The 15840-nt window shown below is 42.9% G+C and overlaps 1 protein-coding gene across 4 annotated transcripts in view; it reads left to right on the top strand.

The window, feature by feature from the left end:
* The window catches only part of DEDD2 (death effector domain containing 2), a 39809-nt gene extending 27881 nt beyond the window's left edge, over nucleotides 1-11928 (top strand). For 2 of the 4 annotated variants that reach the window (XM_081961751.1, XM_081961749.1), the window contains exons 2-6: nucleotides 1862-2510; nucleotides 2872-2982; nucleotides 3439-3570; nucleotides 9603-9995; nucleotides 11101-11928. In XM_081961751.1, the coding sequence (XP_081817877.1) occupies nucleotides 2036-2510; nucleotides 2872-2982; nucleotides 3439-3570; nucleotides 9603-9976 (1092 nt within the window). In that variant the 5' untranslated portion in view covers nucleotides 1862-2035 and the 3' untranslated portion in view covers nucleotides 9977-9995; nucleotides 11101-11928. Of the gene's footprint in view, nucleotides 1-205; nucleotides 342-373; nucleotides 394-1861; nucleotides 2511-2871; nucleotides 2983-3438; nucleotides 3571-9602; nucleotides 9996-11100 lie in introns of those variants that run through there. The other 2 variants (XM_081961748.1, XM_081961750.1) reach the window with 2 other exon arrangements.
* Nucleotides 11929-15840: the final 3912 nt, after the last annotated feature.

The raw sequence follows: 15840 nt of genomic DNA, 5'->3' as shown, positions 1-15840 counted from the left end.
CGGAAGCGCCGTCTCCGATCAGCGGGGTGAGGGCGGGGCAGTTGTTGTTGAATGACTAATCCCACCCCGCTCGTGAGTCACGGGGACAGTAGCGAGCTGCCACGTGAATGGGGGAACGCGACGCAGGGAACGACATCGCTTAGTCTGCCGAGGGACGGCCCTGGCGCATGCGCGGGAGAGGCCGTCTCGACGCCCAGTTGGAGCGAGCAAGACACAAATAACCTTGGAGCGCACGCGCGGCCAGGCGCCTACCCGCGGGGAGCGCAGGCGCAGATGAGTCGAAGGTGCCAGAAAGATTGAAACGGCGGCGACGGCGGCAGTCTGTGGCGACGAGAGATCCGGTGAGGGGAGGCAGTTTATTTCGTGCCAAAGTAGGGACGGTCAGGAAAAAAGGTGGAGAAGGATACCGGGATTTCATGATGAGGGAGTCGGGGGTGCCGATAAAACAAGGAAAGCGGGGAGGGAGGCGGTAGTTGTGAGGTGTATTTGAGGGGGTGGCCTACTGTCAGAAAAACAACGATGGGCGGAGGGGCTGCGCGAGGATTAAAAGAAATGGAGAGGAGCGAAATGTCAAAACCTGCCGCGGGAGGGGAAGAGGCGACGTGAGTGGGGGGGAGAAAAACAACGAGGGGAGATGCTTGTCTGGGTCGAGGAAGTGGGGGAGGGGACGTCAAAAACAGGGTAAATGAGCCGTGTGGGGAGGGGCCTCAGACGGTTGTTCCGAAGGGGAGGCGACCGCCGCCCCTCCCCTTCTGTGGGCGGGGCTCTCCGTCCCTGCAGGGGCGGAGTTTCGGGCTGCGTGGTGTGTGCGTGGGGGGGGGGGCTCGGCTGCGCCAAGCGGGGTTCGTCCACACCTCGGATGTTTGTGTTGCTCCTTGTGACGAGGGGCGGGGCGGGGGGAGGAGGGGCGGGGCAAGCCCGCGGCTGCCCTCGCGCGGCGTGTCCATGCTTTGCAGGCTGCCCGAAAGGCGTCCGTCTGGTCGGCCATGAAACGGCGTTTTTATTTATTTATTTAGCGTATGGCAAATACATAGACTTCGTTGTTAGTTTCGAAGTCGTGTCCGACCCATTCGCCACTCCATGGACAACGTTCCTCCAGGCCTTCTTGTCCTCTACCATCCTCATTTAATCTCCTGCCGACTGCTTCGGTGACTCCATCCAGCCACCTCGTTCTCTGTCGTCCCTTTCTTCTTTTGCCCTCAATTCTTTCCCAGCATTCGGCTCTTCTCCATGGAGTCCTTCCTTCTCATTAGGTGGCCAAAGTATTTGAGTTTCCTCTTCAGGATCTGCCTTCTAAAGAGCAGTCGGGGTTGATCTCCTCTAGGACTGACCGGTTGGATCGCCTTGCAGTCCAAGGGACTCACAGAAGTTATAGTAGTTCACATGTTAATGTCCAATCCACCCAGCTATTCAAGGACAGGGTGGTCTATGTTGAAAAAATCAGACAATGGGCCAGTGTAAGCTCTTGACGGACATTCAGACACAACGTAGTGGATATTTTGTCGAGGAGCACCACAGTCACATTGAGGGGTAGACAATAAGAACCCTCTCGTCTTGCCTGGGGAGGCAGCAAGACAGCTTTGTGTCTTTATGTTAATTACTCTCTTGTCATAAGGAAGGAGTTAATGGCAAGCCACTTCTGTAGAAAGAAAGAAAAAGGTGATCAAGAAAACGGAAAGGGCTTGTCCAGGTAGTCACCAGGAGTCAACACTTGACTCAAAGGCACGTGCATGCAAGTGTACACACACAAATCATAGGTGTGTAGTATTAATGACGTAGATCTGTATGATTATTGTTCTGTTAATCGAGGCAACAATGGAAGGTTTGATCTGATTCAGTAACTCCAATTTCTCATTTACAGATTCTTGTGTGGTGAAACTGAAAGGCTCCTCCTTCAAGGCTTCAGATCAGTTTCTGTATTTTTTTAATTTAACTTGGCAAGAGACTCTTCTTTTTCCATCTGTTTTCAGAATACAGCTTATCCATTCAGTCCTAGCTTGTAATCTTTAAAGCTTCCTAGGATTCGTGTTTTTACATGGCTGACATGAGAAGGCAACTTTTTGCCCACATTTGGGAAGACGAAGAATGCTTTGAATATTATGGGATGGTTTCCCTGCATCAGATGTTTGAAATCATTGGTTCTCAGCTCACAGAGAATGATGTGGAAGTGCTCTCGTTCCTTCTGGATGAGACACAGCCCTGGACTCATCCATTGGATCCGGCCCTTTGGACTGTGGCGGCAGCAGAAGAAGGTGGTTCTGAGCTTACTTCACCAGCATTAGAAAACTGGAAGAGGAAAAACCCGTGCCAGTGTAATTTGGGCAGGAATGATGGCAACCTTGAGGCAGTTGCAGAGAAATTGCAGGCAAAGAATGGTGTCCAACTGCTCCTGGAGTTGGAGAGGAGAGGCAAATGTGATGAAACCAATTTTGTGCAGCTTTTACAGCTCCTGAGGGTGCTAACAAGACATGATCTATTGCCATATGTTACCCTGAAAAGGCAGCGTACAGGTACTGGATTGGAGCAGTAGGGGAAATGTAACATTTCATTGTTGACTGAATCTCACAAAGTAACAGTTTCTTTTCTTAGTGGATATTTAACCTAGATCATTTCTACCTATTTTGTAGCAGTTTTACTTATAGTAGGATAAATGTTAAAGGGGGGAAATGTTTACAACAAAATGTTAAAGGGGGGAAATGTTTACAACAATTTCAAGAACTGAATAATTCCTTGCACATATTGTTTTGAATATTGTGATTATAAGAACATCAGCAGAACTGGAATCCAAACAGATTTGACCAATTGGTGATGTTTCCTTGCAGAACTCTTCCAGTTGAAGTCCTGCCTAACTTTCAAAACTTTTAATTCTAGTTTCTCCTGAGAGATACACCTATGGACCATCTGTTCTACCAGCAGATCAACAAATGGACAATTGTCTGAATTCAGCCTCTTCAGAGCATCGACATGATCAGTGGGAGACAGGTTTGTAAATTGTCCAATTTGAAAAGAGAAAAATATTCTGTGTTCTGATTTGTCTTTTAACTGTTGATTACAGATGCTAAACTTTTATAAAGGTCAGGATATTAATACTTAGCAGTATAATTCTGTGCCTAATCAAAGATCCATTTTAAACTAACATTTTTCAGATAAATTATAATCAATTGCTATCTGGTGTTTGAAATTCATGAATCATGGATGTAGAATGGCAGATTTATGTAACGTGAGATTTATTTCTAGCGAGCCCCACACTTGCTAGCACTGATGTTAGCTAGTCGGTAATGAAACATCTGCAAGCAAACAACCCTCAGAGTGCGCCAAAGATCTCACAATTCAATCCTGAGCTACAGAGATTCTTTTCTATTTATTAGTGGTAGGCTAATGGGGAGCACCATGAAAACTTGTATCATTTCTTTCCCCCCTCCCCCTTTCTTTCTCTAGGCTCCAATTCGAGCAAAAGGAAGCGAGTAAGCAGAGGTCGATCTAAGGCTACTTCTCTTTGTAGACGACGGGGAGCTAAAGCGGCTTCTGCTCCAAAGCAGGAGGTTCCAGCTCCCACCAAAGTGACTTGTGGTAGGTGTCTGCCTGGCATGCGCTTGTGTTCTCGGAATGCATTTGATCTAGATTTTGTTTTATTTTGTTTTGAAAACCCATGAAACCACATTAGCAACCCTGGTTTCAATTAAGGGTCATTGTTTATATTTCTCTTTCTTTGACTAGAATCACAAAGGAGTAGGGTTGGTTGGTGGGGGGGAGGAAAAAGAGATGCAGTAGCTGAATTACACAGGATGTCTTGTGTAGGTAGCCTGAGGTTTGGCTTACAATATTAACTGCAGTTTAAACCTGATATTAAGACTTGGTTCCACTAAATGAGAATAGGAGTTTTTGACCCCTTCTTGAGAGAAGGTGGGAAGTCTCCAATCCGCTTCATAGAATTTGTCTTCAGTTCCCTGCGTAATTTGGTAATGGACAACTATTTTTTCACTACTGTCAAAACAAATTTATGCTCAAAATATATACCCGAGTTTCATATAAACTTTTCTTGGGCATCTTGCATAACAACAAATTTTATGAATGCCTTCCAACTTGGATATCCATAACATCAGCTTTGGGGAGACTTATTTCAGTACACTGAAGTGTTTCATATGCTGGTCTTGAAGAGAGTATCTTAATGACTCTGATGATGATCTCTGTGTTGAGCTGGAGAAATGCAAGATAATCTGGTTAGTTCCACTTTTAATAATTTCAGATGGAAAAATTCTGGTGAAAGTATTAATTCCAAATGAAAAACTTCTGGGCTCAGAATGGAAAGATTTAAAAGTCCTTTTTTACATTTACAAGAAAATAATCATTCCTGCAAGGAGTTCATACATACCACAAGCTCATTCTCTGTGTGATGGTAGTAAAAAAAAAACTCATGAGTAATAGAGCCATGCTATTTTGATTGGAGACAAGATTAAATATGTTCGCCAAGTAAATAGCTGTTTTATTCTTTGGAATGACTTGCCAATAAAGGCCAACACTTGATTTGAGCTATTATTGAATAGCTCTGTTGGTGCTGCTTGGTTTCTTCTGATTTTCTAAGAAGTTTATCCTCCTGCCTTGGTTGGTAGTAGTCATCTCTTGAATTATACTCTGACATCAGCAGTATGTATCTAAATTGTAAACTAAAATCATACAGATGAATTAACAGTCAGATTTCTGTCTTGGTTTCCAGCTCTGCGTAAGTGCCTGTCTCTTAAGACCAGCATATTTTATCTCCTTTGAATAATTTAAGGTTGTCTCAGATACTATATGTCTTTCTTATTAGCTAAGGACTCTGCATAAGAAAACTGTGAAATCTGCAGGTGGACCATTGTCTGACAAACCACATAATGTGTTTACAGTTTCCTTATCTGGAAGTGTGTTCCATCTGCCTAGTTTGTAGCACCCTCACCACTCAGCCAGTGGGTACCCAGGGCTGGCAGATGATCCCCGCAGAACTCTTGTGCTATTGTGTTTGTGTCAGTGCAATGCAAATGAAACAAAAGCGAATGCACAAAAACACTTGTCTTACCATCTGACCAATTTACAGGCCATGGGTTCTAACGAAGAATGTTCAAAAAAAATACAATCAGTTTCAAAACTGCAACTTCAAAGTGCAGCTAAGGCTACTGCCGGGTAGGTGCAAGGATCAAACTGTAAACTCAGTTCAACACCTAGATTGTTGCCCATATTCTTTGTAAAATTACCTTGCTTCACTGAGGCAGAATTTAAGATTCCTAGGCAGCTGCTTCTGAAATGAGCTCTGCTATTTTATTAGCTTTCTGAGTTGCAGAACTAAACCTGGGAGTCTCCCTTTCTGGTATGCTATAGTACTGTAGGCTATCTCAGTTTGAAAGAGCAATACCGTAATGAAGAAAAATCCATGCAAACTCCCGAATGAACATTTTTTTGTTGCTGCTTGATTTCTGCCAATTCTTTCTCAATCCACCATTTAAATTCCAGGTTACTAAGCAAAAGTTGATGATAAAGAGACTCTGTCTCACTTGTGCACTCTCCTCACAGAATGGTCTCGCAAAGGTAAATGAATCCATGCACCCGAATTTCCACCAGTACTTTGTGAAAAGCAAATTTGTATTTTATGATATCTGCTGACTTACTATTTCTAAAAAAAAAAAGGTTGCCCACCCTGCATGCCAGCTTTTCAGACAGCCACTTCATAAAGACATGTTGATTGTTTTGAATGCCCATAGGGGACAGGGCTGCACTGTCAGCTCCTGGGTTTATGATACTGGTTAGAGCTACTCCAGACTGGCACTGTCGGGGCCTTGTGCCCCAAACCTCCAGCAGGGCCTGATGCAAGGGTCAACAACTACGGCAATTTTATGACCTATGGTTCCAGAATTCTTCAAGAATTCTTGTGCTTCTAGAATTCCTGAGTCAGCTATGCTGGCTCAGGATTTCTGGGAGTTGAAGTCCATAGGGCATAAAGTTGCTATAGCTGCCCACCCCTAATGTGATGGAAACAGGCTGGGATAGTATAGCTGTGAGGGATTTGTTCTTTGGGAGTTGCCATTCTTTGATATGTCAGTCCATTGAAGGCCTCCCTATCAACTGATCTTAATTTTGCATATAATTACTGCTGCAGATATCAGACCATTATAACTTCTATGGGATTCTTGAGGGCTCCTTTTTTATCCCTTTGATTGGAGTGGAAATGTCCTTAAATTCTTCACATCAGTTGAATTGGGCAGTCCCTTTTGGTTAGCCAACATTTATTATTGGTATATGCATTCACAAGTGTTGATATTCCTGAAATTGTTCATGGTTGTCACTAGTATTTCCCAGTTCCAGTAAATATAATAAGAATAATTGTTTGTGTGTCACTTTGTCCTCAGTAATAATAATTTTAAAAAACCACAGGTAATCCTCAACTTACAATCATTCCTTAGTGACTTTTTGAGGTTACAACAGCACTGAAAAAAGGGACTTAAAATCAGTCCCTGCACTGCATTGCCATAGTTGCATGATCAGAATTCAGGCACTTGGCAACTAGAATATATTTATGACAGCTGCAAGCATCCCAGGATAACGTGATCACCCTTTGCAACCTTCCGAGCGGCTTCCAATAAGCAAGACCAATGGGGAATTGCTGGGTTTGCTTAACAACTGCATGATTCTTTTAACAAGTTCAATGATTCACGTTAACAACCATGGCAAAGAGATTGTAAAACTGGGCACAACTCACTTTTAACAACCACCTTGCCGAACAACAGAAATTCTGCCCCCCATTTGTGGTTGCAAGTCGAGGACTACCTGTTAATCACCTTGTAGAGAAATATCTGTATTCAGTCTGGTATCTGCAGCAGTCCATGTCAGAAGTTAGCTTAGGTTCTTTACGCCATTTTTTGTGTTCTTTTACAATATTGAATCTCAGAATGATTTCTTGATGTTACCATGTGCTAAAAGTCTTGAACCATGTTTCTCTCGGTCCACAGTTGAAATTCATCCCTGGAAAAGCATAAGTATTGGCCCAGGCAAGCGGGCCAAGTACCAGACACTGGTAAAAATACCCAAACAAGTTTAAAAGCAAAAACTAAGTGTGTCCCACTTGATTATTTCACCTGCCTCTTCAGCGCTTCTTCTATGTTAGAAGCGAACCTGCAACTGGACCCTGCAGCACTCTTATACAAGCTGTGAGGGACACAGCCTTGGACTTTGGGACTTGTGGCCTTCAGCGCAGTAGAGGCCTTTTTCTGTGGTTTCATTGTCTGTAATGGTTTTTGTTGGCCTGTAAATATTTAATTTTGGTTTTGGGTAGTGGGTGGGATAATATATAGATTATTATTAATTTATTATAAATAAATAAGTAAAATAAAGATATCTGATTCAGGATGATCTGTAGGTCCCAACATGTCTCGGAAACTGAGAATTTAAAGTTCTCTGGTTCCTGTTGGGTCACTTGATCTTGGTTTGTAATCTTTTAATAGTGTTGAACACACACTAATGCGGTTGCATGAATACCGAGGTGACAGGCCTCCTTCTCTGAAACCATGCTACTTGAGTGATAATGGACCTGAAGGTTTTTCCTTCATTCTTGCTACTGTGACTCAAACTTGGGAAAAGACATTGGCAGAAGCCTATGCGCAGTATCTGGCTCAGAAACAACTTTTTCAAGTTTGTCTTTACTTCTACATAATAACCACAGTGGGATTATTTCACTGGGACGGGCCCTGAAATGATGGGGTGGGTGGGTATGATAGTGTTTGTACTGCCTCAGCTGGTGTATTTGCCCATGAGTTTAGTGTTTAATTCAGTGCAGCTGTTCAGAGCTTGCATTACTGCTGGCTGTGGAAAATGGTTGAACAAATTCCCACAGTCTAGGAGGCATTTATGTAGAAGACCATTCCCACATAGCCAGAGCCTGCAATTTGATATGCTTCCTGCCTGTTTGGAAATAAAAGCTGGGATTCTTTCATACAGTCTTAATTCTCATTGTGTCCTGGGGAGGAAAGAAAGCGGCTAAATCAGTTCAAGTGCAATGTAACTGTGACTCAAGGATTGCCAGTATGTTAACGCCAACTCTGACAGCTGCCTCATAAAGTACTCCAGAACATTGTTGATATTAGAAACTGGGTGAACTGTTCTGATGAAATCATGTGCCTAATCATGGATGCAAAAAGTCTGTATTTTACGCTGTGTACAGTGCAAAGGGAGATTTTCAATTTAAATGTATCTAGTCAGCAATTGGGTGGGAACCTGTATTTGGAACCCCAAAATGGTTTCCAGTGGCCCAGCAGCTGAAGTCCTTTAAGGCAAGCGGGTATTGAGTGTATGGACTAGCAACCTTCTGGTGCAATGATCGTAAATGTGGGTGGAAAGGAACTGTTTCTAGTAGAAGCTCAGTAGAAGGTCTTTAAACGTGTTTAAATTTTGCTGCTTCTTGGCTGTCTGCCATTGAATTAAAAATGAATCAATGCTATGGGCCACTATTAAATGCAGTTTGTTGCACAGCTTTGCTGTTGCCCATCTGGGGTTGTGGGGGGGGAAAGGATTCTGAAGCTCCTGCTGCTTGAGGGCTCTCAGCTACTGAAAAACTTCTTGTAGCTTGGTGGTGTGGGTGGGTTTGGGCTCCAGGCCGTGCAAAGTTACTGGAAAAGGGCTGTGACTGCACTTTGAGTTAATGCTTCTACAGGTGATGACCACAAGACACAGAGAAATTAAAGCTGACGGCCTTGTTGAGCGTATGTAATGCACCACCTGCCTCATTTTCTTAAACGTATCTTACTCTGTATTCGTTCCATTTATCCCTCCCTTTTGAACCTTTTAACACATTCAGCTACAATGCTGACGATAACATTGGGGGTGACTGAACAAAACAGACCTGTTCTTTTGCTTCCGCAGTCCACAGTTAGAGCTGAACTTTGCTAATTAGTGAGGCATCTACGCCACAGTAGTAAACCTGCCTAGCAGCATGTCAGTATGTCCAGAATATAAACAACAAGGGTGTGTGCAGAATAGGTCCCTCATTTTAGTTCAGACTCTTTTCAAATCCAGCCAATAGATCAGGTTGATCTTGCCTTACATTTTATTAATTCAAGTTGTTTTAGATGTATACGCTAACTTCCATTGACTGAAAACTATGTACATCATATTAAGACCCATGTTGATGGCTGATAGCAGGCATAGATGGTAAAGGTGGAGGATATGCTACACTGAGGGATTTGTTCTTTTGCTCCTCTAGGTAGGAATTGAGGCTGGATGGGTATTCATATTTAATTTGAAATAGGGAGGTGTTGCAGGCTGAATATGGAGGCTACCAGATAAGTATAAATGAAGTTCAGCTCTAACTTTGTGCCAAAGGAACATCTAAAAATTAGTGGAAATGCCCCTTGCTGAGCTTGACTCCTTCAGGTCCCTGAATTTTGGGGGAATCCTGAATGGGTTTCAGCTTCAGCGTGGTTGGTTTTTATGCTCAGGACTATTGAAAGCCTGATCCTAGAATACCGCTGCATGACTGTGTGTTTGTCTTCTTGCTCTGTTTGTGACCGACATCTCTAATGGCCCTCTTTTTCTTTCTTCCCCCTCCTTCTCTTTCTCTCTCTTTCGTGTGCTCCTCTCAGACATCCGGCTTCGTGTTCGGGCAGAATATTGTCAGCATGAGCCTGTCTTGCGTCAGAATGTGATGTCCAACAAGCAGAACCATTTGGAGCGTCAGTTTGATGTGTTTGGGCAGTCAAACACTATCCTGAAATCCCGTGACCTGGGCTCAATCATCTGTGACATCAAGTTCTCAGAGCTCTCTTACCTGGATGCCTTTTGGAGTGACTATATGAACGGCTCGCTGCTCGAGGCATTGAAAGGCGTCTTCATCACAGACTCCCTTAAAGAAGCTGTGGGCCAGGAAGCTATTCGGCTGCTAGTCAACGTGGATGAGGATGATTATGAGGAGGGTCGGCGTTTGTTACTGGAAAATGTTATCCCCCAGGTGTGGTAACAACAACTAGGTGGCATAGGTATGTTCCTTCCAAACTAGCTGGTTGTCGGAACTGATAAGAAGCTCTCATTTTTCAGAAGTTAATTCACTCCTTTGAATCAGCTCTACAAGTAAGGAGCACAATAGGGACCCTCTGTGCTTCAGAGAATTTGGGGTAGCCTTGATCTGCAAAGAGCCTAACTAATAAATAAAGCTGCTTTAGAAAAAATTATACAGAACCATAATATGACGTGGTTTTTGTCTTGATGTTACAGGCTTCTGTTTCCTAGAACAGCGTAACCTCATGACATGCTGCCAAATATGTAGGCAATGCATCCTTTTCTGTCTAGTGGAAATATCCAATAGATAATTTATGGAATCATTTCTGTTTAGAATATATACAGGTAGACCTCGACTTGCACAACTATTCATTTAGCAACTGTTCAAAGTAACAATGGCACTGAAATAGTGACTTGCAACTGATCCTTCCATTTATGACAGTCACAGCATCCCCTGGTCATATGATCAAAATTTGAGCACTTGGCAACTAGTATGTATTTGTGACAGTTGGGTCGTGAGGTCATGTGATTGCTATTTTTAGTATAGAATAGAATAGAATTCTTTATTTGCCATGTGTGAATGGACACACAAGGAATTTGTCTTTGGTGCATATGCTCTCTGTACATAAAAACACAAGATACGTTTGTCAATCATAAGGTACAACACAATGATAGTCATAGGGTTCAAATAAGCAATCAGAAAACAATATCAATATAAATCATAAGGATACAATCTTTGTTACCTTCCCCAGGAGTTTCTTGCAAGCCAAGTCATTGGGGAGACTGGATTTGCTTATCGACTGCATGATTCACTTAACAAAAAAGATGACAAAACTGGGCACAATTTATTTAATGACTGCCTTGCTTAGCAATAAAAAGTCTGCTCCCAATAATATAAGCCAAGGGCTACCTATAGCACAAGATAAAAACAAACGGCACTAGAAAAATAGACAACAGTGTAACTAGATCCTAATGATGTCTTGAGATAAAAACTCTCCCGAAGAAATATAGTGAACACTGCTTGCAAACAAGCTAAATATCAAGTTAGACCTCTGCTTTAACTTTTTGCTTTCTCTTTTTTTACAGGGTATTTTTACTACTTGATTATTGTTGGATATAGACTTCAGGGAAACAAAAACAAAAAAAAAGACTTTAGAAAATCATCATTCCGTCATGCGACAGGGCTGGATCTTGGCAGCGACGGGATTCCCAGGAATCAATTGTGCCACAGAAGCATTGAAAGAACAAGCCAAGAATGATCTTGATGGACATTAGATGTAGCAGAATATGAACAAAGGCAATAATTCAGCCTGGATTCTTCTCATTTGGAGCAAAAAAGAAAATCTTTGTGAGAGATAATTTATCTGCTAATGAAGCATTGAAGGGCCTTGACACTCTTTCAGTCTGACTTGTGTATGTCATGCTTGCTACCTGTACTTGTCATTTTTGTGTGTGCTCTTGCAACACTGGAGAGTAATTTTACAAAGTAGCAGGTACACTTGATCAAAAGATGGCAGCAGAGCAGACTGCTTTAACTATTCTTTTTCTTGGAAGAAAAACCTTACACTCTCAAAGATGGTGCTGAGGTAGATTCTTCCCTTTTATGAAAAAAATGCAGCCTAGCTCCATATTACGAGAGTTGATCATAAGGGTGTGGAAGCTTGAGTCACTTTTCTAAGGATACTTTTCAATTCTGTGGTTCTTTGTATATACTATAAATAATAGACTTTAAAAATATGAAAAGGTTTGGATTGTAAGGAAGCTGCTAAATTGCAGTTGGAAGAGCCAGAAATAAGTAATTTAAAAATTGTATTTTTTTTTACCAAAAAAACCCAAACAAAAACCACTTTTGGACAAAATTCTTAATGTACTGTATTTGCAAGTCACAATGTTAATAAAGAAGATAATTTGCAACTGCCTTTAATTCCTAACAAGAACAGAGCTGGCCTAGAGTCCAGCCTTTCATACCTACATTCCTGGAATTTTTCAGGTGTTCTAAATCAGCACAAGGACGGATTCGTCTTTAGAATACATTAAAAGATGCTGATGAATATTTGCTGGTCAGAGAAGAGGGACCTAAACCATACTTGTGAAAACTGGAGTAAAAGTCTTTTAATAGGAACCTGAGTAATGGAAAGGTGTGATCCAAACTAGTAGGTGCTCCATGTGTTTCCCCTTGATTTTAGGTTGTACTCTCAATAAATGAAAGACATTGATGTCGGAGATGGTGAGGATTGGAGACGCAGTCCAGAAGGATCTTGACATATACACTGCAACCTCTTCCCAAACCCACATGAAGTCACACAAAGTTATTGGTGAACACAGTTTTCATGCCAAACCTTCATTTGCTTTCTATAGCTGCCATCTGAACAAGTGACTGGGTGGTGTACATCATAAAAACAAAACCCTTAAAACAATACAAAATAAATAGATAAATAGTTGCTAAGTAAAACTATTGCAGTATATGTTAATATAGCCCAGAAATAGGGCTTTAACATAGCGAGGGACCCAGGCCTGGGCACATAACCAGGTCTTTACAGCCTTATGGAAGGTCAACGGGACGGGCCAACCTGATAGAATGTTTCTGAAGAGAGTGGAGAACTTACCATCTCTTGGCGATTGACCCAAGGTCACCCAGCAGTCATTTGTGTCCAAAGAAGGACTAGAACTCAGACCCTCTTGGGTTTCTAGGCTAGCTACCTTCACCACCACATTAAACTGGTTCCGAATGTGGTGTTCACAAGGGTGGAAAACCCTTTTTAAAACAACAAATAAACACTACCTGGGCTCAGCCCGTGGTTTGCTTTGCTTAATCCTGCTTTAAGCAAGCCACTCTGGGCTGGGTTCATAATTGCCTTGCTAAATTAAGGAAAGTCACGTACCACAAACAAAAGTTGCATCATCTGAACAAAACCACAAGTATGACTTTGATTATCTTGTAAATATCCACCACCTAGTTCTGCCTTAGGTATGGAAGCCAGCTGGGTGACTGGGCTCATCATTCTCAGCCCGAACTCTACCTCACGGTTGTTTCGGTGGGGAAAATGGGAGGAGGAAGGAGTATTCGGTTTCGTTACCACCTTTGACTTATTTACAAAAATAAAGGCAGAATTTTAAAAAAATGTTTGCAGATTGCCCACTCTTGGCATTATCTCTGCTGAGCAATAATACCCCTCTCGGCCCACCCTGCACCAACAGGCCAGCCTACCACATAGCTGTGCCATTGGACTACAACTCCCATGGTGGCCAGCCACAAGGAAGGTTTGAGGGCAGCTCTGAGAAGTAAAGCAATACGGAGATGGTCTTGGAGAAGAAAATTCAACAGCCTTTATGCCAGGGGTGTCCAAACTTGGGAACTTTAAGACATGTGGACTTCAACTCCCAGAATTCCCCAGCCAGCCATGCTGGCTGGGGAATTCTGGGAGTTGAAGTCCACAAGTCTTAAAGTTCCCAAGTTTGGACACCCCTGCTTTATGCAAATAATCGCCTTCGCCTTTTCCTCACGTGAGGAAAAAGACTCAAGATTGCCGTGCCTTGATTCTCTTTAGCGTTCACTGTTTTATTCGTTGAATTTATTGGCTGCCTATCTCGACATGGGGCTACTCTAGGTGGCTGGCAAACAATAAAAAGGAAGAAGAATGAAGTATAAGACGAGGGAGAGAAGAGGATCTCTGTCAGGATTTCAAAGCCTGTTACTTGCCCTCTCCAGCAACACTATTAACAATTCCAGCAATTTAGCCAAGCCTCCCTCAGTGGACTGGCAGGGAGAGTCAAGCTGATGTGGTTTATTGGGGACGGACGGACGGATGGACGGACCAGGAGGCTCTGAGTTCTAATCCCCCCTTAGGCATGGCAGGCCTCTGGGTGACTTTGGACCAGTCCTTCTTGTCTCAGCCCAACCAGCCCCGCAAGGTGGTTGTGTAGAAAGGAGGAGGAGGAGGAAGAAAGGGATAGGAAGTACGTTAGCTGCCCTGAATTGTAGATGGGGAAAAAGAAGGCTGCATAAAAAGTCCAGCTGGTGTGGTTTATTTGAGGGGTGGGGGAGGGGAGGCAGGAAGATCTGAGTTCTAATCCTCTCAGGCATGGAAGGCTGCTGGGTGACTTTGGACCGCCCATTCTTGCCTCAGCCCAACCGACCTTGCAAGGCTGTTGTGTGGAAAAGAGGAGGAGGAGGAGGAGGAGGAGGAGGAGGAGGAGGAGGAGGAAAGGGGGAGGAAGTATGTTCACTGCCCTGAATTGTGCACGGAAAAAAAGGCAGCATAAAAATAAGCCACAGAGCAGCCTCCTGAGAGGATAGTGCAAAAATGGGAGAAAGGGGATGAAGCAGCATCCAGGGAAACTTTGGGGAGTTGGTCTTGGGGAGTTGGTCTTGAGGGAGTTGAAATGTTATTCCGCAAACATGGTGGCTGCCTCTTCTCTTCAAGGCTCATAGGCGAATTATCCACTTTTTAGCGTCACTGATTATGCCAGTCTCTGAAATGGTGGTGTGGGTTCAGGTTGTTTTTTTCCCCCTCAGGCAGCCATTTTGTAATGGCGGGGGGAGGCATCGATGGCTATTAACATTTCCAGAGGGTTCCATCGCCCTCAAAAAAAAAAAAAAAGCCAATTTGATGCAATAGTCAAGATGCTGGCCTAGAAACCAGGTGATTGTGAATTCTAGTCCCGCTTTGGGCATGAAAAACTGGCTGAGGGGACTTTGGGCTGGTTTCCCTCAGCCCAACCCACCTCACAGGGTTGTTATTGTGGGGAAAAGAGGAAGGATTAGGAGTTATATTCGCTTTCTTGAGCCATGTATGAAAAAAGGCGGGAAAAATCTTGAAGGAGGAAGAAAAGGAGGCAAATATAATGAATAGAATAGAATAGAATAGAATAGAATAGAATAGAATAGAATTATTGATTGGCCAAGTGTGATTGGACACACAAAGAATTTGTCTTTGGTGCAGATGCTCTCAGCGTACATAAAAAGACAAGATACATTTGTCAAGAATCATAAGGTACAACACTTAATGATAGTCATAGGGTACAAATAAGCAATCAGGAAACAATATCAAGGATACAAGCAACAAAGTAACAGTCCAGCAGTCATAAGTGGGAGATAGGAACAATGAGAAGACTAATAGTAATAGTAATGCAGCCTCAGTGAATAGTTTGACAGTGGTGAGGGAATTATTTGTTTAGCAGAGGGATGGCGTTCGGGGGGAAAACTGTTCTTGTGTCTAGTTGTCTTGGTGTGCAGTGCTCTTTAGGGGCTTTTTGAGTTGAAACAATTTATGTCCAGGATGGGAGGGGTTTGTAAATATTTGGTTTTTGTTTGTAAATATGTGGTTTTCTTTCCAAGTGTTTATTTTATTTTTTATAACAAACATACATATCCAACACACCTTCCTCCTGTTTCCTCACAACAACAACCCTGTGAGGTGGCTTGGACTGAAGAGCGACTGGCCCAAAGTCAACCAGTGGCTTTCATGCCTAAGACCGGACTTGAACTGGTTGCCTTCCATTCTCTAGATCAAACTGGCCTTTACCATTTAACTACTGCTGCAAATTTAAGGGGTGAGGCTGGAGCTTTGTAGCCCCCACTCCTTCCTTCCTTTTTAATGGACACATCTTTTAGATTGCAAGCCCATGAGGAAGGACTCATATTTATAATAATAAACAGTTAAAACTTGACAAAATCACCATCAGTCAAATGCAAAAAGCTGCACTGCTTGGATCTGCACGTATATTACGAAAATACGTTACGACGTCCTAGGCCCCTGGGTGGGGCCCGACTAGTAATCAATGCCAAATCCGGCGAAACAACTGGGCGCTGTGATACAATCTAAT

This window comes from Natrix helvetica (genome assembly GCF_964273705.1).
Source record: "Natrix helvetica genome assembly, chromosome: 9".
Taxonomy (NCBI): Eukaryota; Metazoa; Chordata; class Lepidosauria; order Squamata; family Natricidae; genus Natrix; species Natrix helvetica.
The sequence above is the reverse complement of the archived record's forward strand: the minus strand, read 5'-3'. Positions and strand labels throughout refer to the sequence as shown.